The sequence below is a fragment of the Amphiprion ocellaris genome, chromosome 6, assembly GCF_022539595.1.
Source record: "Amphiprion ocellaris isolate individual 3 ecotype Okinawa chromosome 6, ASM2253959v1, whole genome shotgun sequence".
Classification (NCBI taxonomy): domain Eukaryota; kingdom Metazoa; phylum Chordata; class Actinopteri; family Pomacentridae; genus Amphiprion; species Amphiprion ocellaris.
In genome coordinates, this window is record NC_072771.1 from 9113313 (window position 1) to 9118816 (window position 5504).

Genomic DNA, 5504 nt, shown 5'->3' on the forward strand with positions numbered 1-5504 from the left:
ACTGTGTTTAGAAATCCCTTTCTGGCTTTATATATTGTGTTAAATTTATTTCTATTTACTACTATTTTTACCCTCTTTTTCTTTCTAAAGTTTTTATTATTATTATTATTATTATTATTATTATTATTATTATTATTATTATTATTATTATTATTATTATTATTATTCTCTTTCCTTATTCCTAGGGTGACACCAACAGCCGAAACTAAATTCCTTGTATGTTGTTTGGCCATTAAAACTGATTCTGATTCTTCTGATGGTCCAAAGAAAACCAATAGTATGTGTCTGCGGAGACATACGCTTCTCAAGAAAACAGCTGACAACCTTTTTCTCTTCCCTCCACTAGATGGCGATGAAGCTGCTGGTGTATAAACTGCATATGAAGCCGAAGAAAAAGAAGAAGACTTGTTTCCCCCTCAGTTTGTTGACGGTAGATTGTAGAAGGGAACGTAAATATGAGTGAAGCTTCATACTGTATTGTGTTAGATAGAGACACTCAGTCTAAATTTCTTTGCTGTGCCCGCAGAAAAAACGGAATATTTACTATCTGGTGAGTCTGAATAACAAAGATCGGAGAGACGGTAAGCAGAAGTTAGCAGGATGTGGAGCTCAGTCGGTTTTCAGTATCATGAAGGTGGTTGTTTTAATGTGAACTGATTCTGTGGAGCTAACCTGGTCCAGAGAGTTCGGTAAAGTTGGAAAGATATTCACAGATTCGGACTTCCGGCATCAATAACTCATGAGATATACGTTGTAAAAACATAAACGATGCCTCTTTCAAATCGTTGTAAGCTAGACAATGTGCTACAAGCCCAGTTTTTATCAAAAGTCGCTGTCTTTCAAGCTGCAGAATAACATTGATGTCTGAGCAGCCGGCTGTGCGACGAGTGAACAGGGACCGTCTGCAAATAGCAAAACCGCTGCAACAGCGAAGAGAGACACTACACAAATATTCAATAACTGCACTCTTATGCATTGTAGTGTCACCAAAATCACTGAAGCCATCAATTGGCTCCTGCTGGTCGTACTACAACTCTTGGTTTGGTAATAAATTAAAATCAGAATTTTAAGGAATTTTATTAGTAATAAAATTCAATAACTTCAATCTTATACATTGTAGTGTCACCAAATTCACTGGAGCCATCAGTTGTCTTCTGCTGGTCGTACTACAACTCTTGGTTTGATATTAAATATGAAAATCTGAATTTTAAAGAATTTTTATTAGTAATAAAATTCAATAGCTTCACTCTTATGTACTGTAGTGTTACCAAATTCACTGGATATTGAAAAGAGTTTGCATGTAGACTGTCTGTTGAGTCTATTGTTTCAGGTTCAGCAGGTGGACAGCCTGTGGGAAGAAGCTCCTCCTCATCCTCTCTGTGTTTGCCTTCAGGCAGCGGTAATCCCACCCTGACGGCAGCAGAGACTCTAAGCCACATCACTGCCAAAATCTCATCACTTGGCCCTTGTGTCTTTTCTGATCTTACCTGAAAATTTCATTGAAATCGATTATTCAGTTTTTGAATAATGTTGTGCACAGACAAACAGACAACCATATCATCACAAAACTGAGCAGTGTTCCTTGGTGGAGTAATATGGGTCATTTCAGAATTGGATGACGTTTGGGCTTCAAAATGTTTGAAAAATAAACCTCCTCTTTTACATTTTTCTGCTCCATATTGATCAATAATAGGTAATAAACTATCAAAGGCTTGATTGGCTCAGTTCACATCAACAGTAGCATTTTTATTCCGTGTTTTCTGTGTTGTTTGCTAACCCTACTCTAATCACAGTAACAGGGATGCTAATCCATGCTAATGTGATATTTTTCTCAGCAGTAGAAGCTAGATATTTAGCTGCTGTTACTGCTGACCAAGAGGACAAACTGACTGATGGAAAACAGTCCAAAGAATTAGTCTGATCCTGATAATATGAGGCAGAGTGAGGCATTCAATCAAGGCTGACAATGTGATGAAAATATGAAAACTATAAGGGAGGACATAGCTTTGCTTTACCTATCCTTTAGGAAAAGAGTTTGATGATGTTAATTCCAGCGTATCATGTGATTCACTGTTTTCTTCTACCAGCTAAAAGGGTTATGCTACCATGTTGTGGGACACGTTCCATGAATAATAATAATTTTTTAAAATATGTTGATTTAAAAAATGTTCCCACAATTGCAAGAGATATCAATGGAAAAAATAATGCCAAAAAAGGAGCTTTAAATTTCATTTTAACTGTTTTATTTGAGATTCAATTTGGTTCTCAGGGAGGTGGGACAAGAGGAAAATGTCGTTTTAGGGAGAACTCCAGGCTTATTTGGTATGAACTGTTTAGTCATTGTGCTTTTTGCTCCTCTGCTGCAGTTTGACAAATGCTGCTGATGTGTGGAGAATAGAGTACACTGAGGACACACTCCAGCACTTTGTAAGTTTTCCCAATTTTCTCAGTGTGTCAGTGAAGCCGACGCTGCTATTCTTCTAACTATACCTGTTTGTTTAGAGACAGAAATTTGCCTTGAAATCCGCAGAAGATTATATCGTGAAACTCAGGTGAGAGTATAATGGATGATCTTTGAGTTCATATCTACATGTGATGCTGAACTGTTGTGAGGTAACGGAGTCTTCCTCTGCTTCCCTCAGGTCGTCCTGCAGCTGTGGTGCTGTGTCTGTTGCAGTGCATGACACCAGTGCAGAGCTCCATGTGGGCTCTGGTCCTGGTGATCTGAGTGTGACCCTCTCCAGGCTTGAAGGCCCACAGGCTACGGAAGACCTGAGAGACCTGCTGTTCAGTATGGCGGACAGCCTGACACAACTGGACAGTAAATAGAATCTGTTGATGTGACTCAGATTTGAAGTTAAAATTCACTGGCTTAGGAATCAGTGCTGACTGTGTTTTTTCATCCCCTCAGGTAGACTTTCCTCCGTCAGTCCACTGAAAAATCACCACAGGGGGCCTCCAGGTACGAAGCTGTGTACCGAAAGCTCACATTTCATATCCCGTCTTTTAAAATTCAGTTTTTGTCCCTTTTCGATATGATATATGAACTAAAATCTCCCAAAACTATTTGAAACATTGTAGCTTCTCACTGAAGGCATCAAAACTATGAATGAACACATATGGAATTATGTAGTAAACAAAAAAGTGTGAGATAAGTCAAAACATGTTTTATATTTTAGATTCTTCAAAATAGCCACTCCTTGCTTTGATTACTGTTTTGAATACTCTTGGCATTCTCTGGAGGAGCTTCATGAGGTCGTCACCTGAAATGGTTTTCACTTCACAGGTGTGCCTTGTCAGGGTTCATTTGTGGAATTTCTTGCTTTCTTTGTGGGGTTGGGACCATCAGTTGTGTTGTACAGAAGTCAGGTTGGTACACAGTTGACAGCTCTATTTGACATCTGTTTTAATGCATATTATGGCAAGAACCAATCAGCTAAGTAAAGAGAAACATCAGTCCATCATTACTTTAAGAACTGAAGGTCAGTCAGTCTGGAAAATTGCAAGAACTTTGAATGTATCCCCAATTGCAGTCGCAAAAACCATCAAGAGCTATGACGAAACTGGCTCACATGAAGACCGCCCCAGGAAAAGAAGACCAAGAGTCTCCTCTGATGCTGAGGATAAGTTCATCCGAGTCTCCAGCCTCAGAAATCACAAGTTTACAGCAGCTCATATTAGAGCCCAGATAAATGCTACACAGAGTTCTAGTAGCAGACACATCTCTACATCAACTGTTCAGAGGAGACTGAACCAATCAGGCCTTTATGGTCAAATAGCTGCTAAGAAATCACTACTAAGGAAAAGCAACGAGCAGAAGAGATTAGTTTGGGCCCAGAAACACCAGGAATGGACATTAGACCAGTGGAGATCTGGGCTTTGGTCTGATGAGTCCAAATGTGAGATCTTTGGTTCCACCCGCCATGTCTTTGTGAGACCAGAAAAGGTGAACGGATGGTCTCTACATGCATGGTTCCCACCATGAAGCATGGAGGAGGAGGTGTGATGATGTGGGGGTGCTTTGCTGGTGACACTGTTGGGAATTTATTCAGAATTGAAGGAACATTGAACCAGCATGGCTACCACAGCATCCTGCAGTGACATGTCATCCCATCCGCTTTGTGTTTAGTTGGAACATTATTTATTTTTCAACAGGACAATGACCCCAAACACACCTCCAGGCTGTGGAAGGACTATCTGACCAAGAAGGAGAGTTATGGAGTGCTGCTTAGGTCAGATGACCTGGCCTCCACAGTCACCTGACCTAAACCCAATCCAGATGATCTGGGATGAGATGGACCACAGAGTGAAGGCAAAAGGGCCAACAAGTGCTCAGCATCTCTGGGAACTCCTTCAAGACTGTTGGAAAACCATTTCAGGTTCTACCTCATGATGTTCATCCAGAGAATGCCAGGAGTGTTCAAAGCAGTAATCAAAGCAAAGGGTGGCTCGTTTTAAGAATCTAAAATATAAAACATGTTTTGACTTATTTGACACTTTTTTGTTTACTACATAATTCCATACGTGTTCATTCATAGTTTTGATGCCTTCAGTAAGAATTTAGAATGTAAATAGTCATGAAAATAAATAAAAACCATTAAATGAGAAGGTGTGTCCAAACTTTTGACTGGTAGTTTATAATGAAAGTGATACTTCCTCTTCAGAATTTGAGCCTCGCCAGCAGCAGAATAGCGCTCCATCAGTGACGGTGAAGAGGCGGCTTCCAGGCGCTTCACTCATCAACCCCGGAACTAAAAAGTAGTGTGTCTCTCAGAAACCTCTACCTTTACACACATTATTCTGATCTGTGTGAAAATAAAGTAGTCACTGTTCATCTGTTCTTGCAGAAAGCTGAAAGCAACTGGTGTGGCCTTTGATGATGCAGATGAGGACTGATCCCTTTCCTCCTTTATGCTCTCACATTCCTGCTGCACCACTGAAGATGAGCATTGTTTTAATCCACTAACTTCACATTAGGATGTTGTATATTTATGACATGTCTTGCAAAATGGCCTTTTTTTTTTATGGACAATAATGAAGAATTGTAGATGATTGAATTTGAGTAATGAATGCTATACTGAAAATGAATTTATTCTGATCATGAAATAAAGATTAAATTGCTTCCAATTAGTTCTGAGCATATTTCAGACAAGTAGCTTGGACAGATTATTTTTGAGAAACAAAGGTTGAAGAAGTCAGGTGGGTCATATGCAGGTCTTCTTCAGATCACTGCTGACCATTATGTTTCTTGTTTTTGGCACTATTGACACTTTTCTTATTCAATCCATTTGATGTGTTCTCTAAATAACATATCAGTACTGAACTCATCCTCAGGGAAGGCAGAGTTTTTACGTACAATCAGGTCCATAAATATTTGGACATGGACACAATTTTCAGCATGTGTCGAGCGTGTTTGTTTTTTGAGATAGCAGACGGGCTACTTCTCTCAGTTAAAGTTGTTTATTCTGCAATGCCAAGTAGCTTGATATCAAGGACCATTACTG

The 5504-nt window shown here is 39.5% G+C and overlaps 1 protein-coding gene across 1 annotated transcript; it reads left to right on the forward strand.

The window, feature by feature from the left end:
- The first annotated feature begins 399 nt into the window (after positions 1–399).
- On the forward strand, positions 400–5130 carry paxx (PAXX non-homologous end joining factor). The gene is made up of 7 exons (XM_023287998.3): positions 400–550; positions 2367–2427; positions 2503–2552; positions 2643–2821; positions 2912–2962; positions 4665–4758; positions 4848–5130. The coding sequence occupies exons 1-7, from the start codon at positions 456–458 to the stop codon at positions 4894–4896; spliced, it is 579 nt and encodes a 192-aa protein (XP_023143766.2). The 5' UTR covers positions 400–455; the 3' UTR covers positions 4897–5130.
- The last annotated feature ends 374 nt before the right edge of the window (positions 5131–5504 follow it).

Bases quoted from the DNA above. Each gene is read 5' to 3' on its own strand.
- paxx (XM_023287998.3), top strand. From the start codon at position 456: ATGAGTGAAGCTTCATACTGTATTGTGTTAGATAGAGACACTCAGTCT. The intron at 2,428-2,502 runs GTAAGTTTTCCC...CTGTTTGTTTAG, and splicing joins AGGACACACTCCAGCACTTT to AGACAGAAATTTGCCTTGAA. The intron at 2,963-4,664 runs GTACGAAGCTGT...CTTCCTCTTCAG, and splicing joins TCACCACAGGGGGCCTCCAG to AATTTGAGCCTCGCCAGCAG.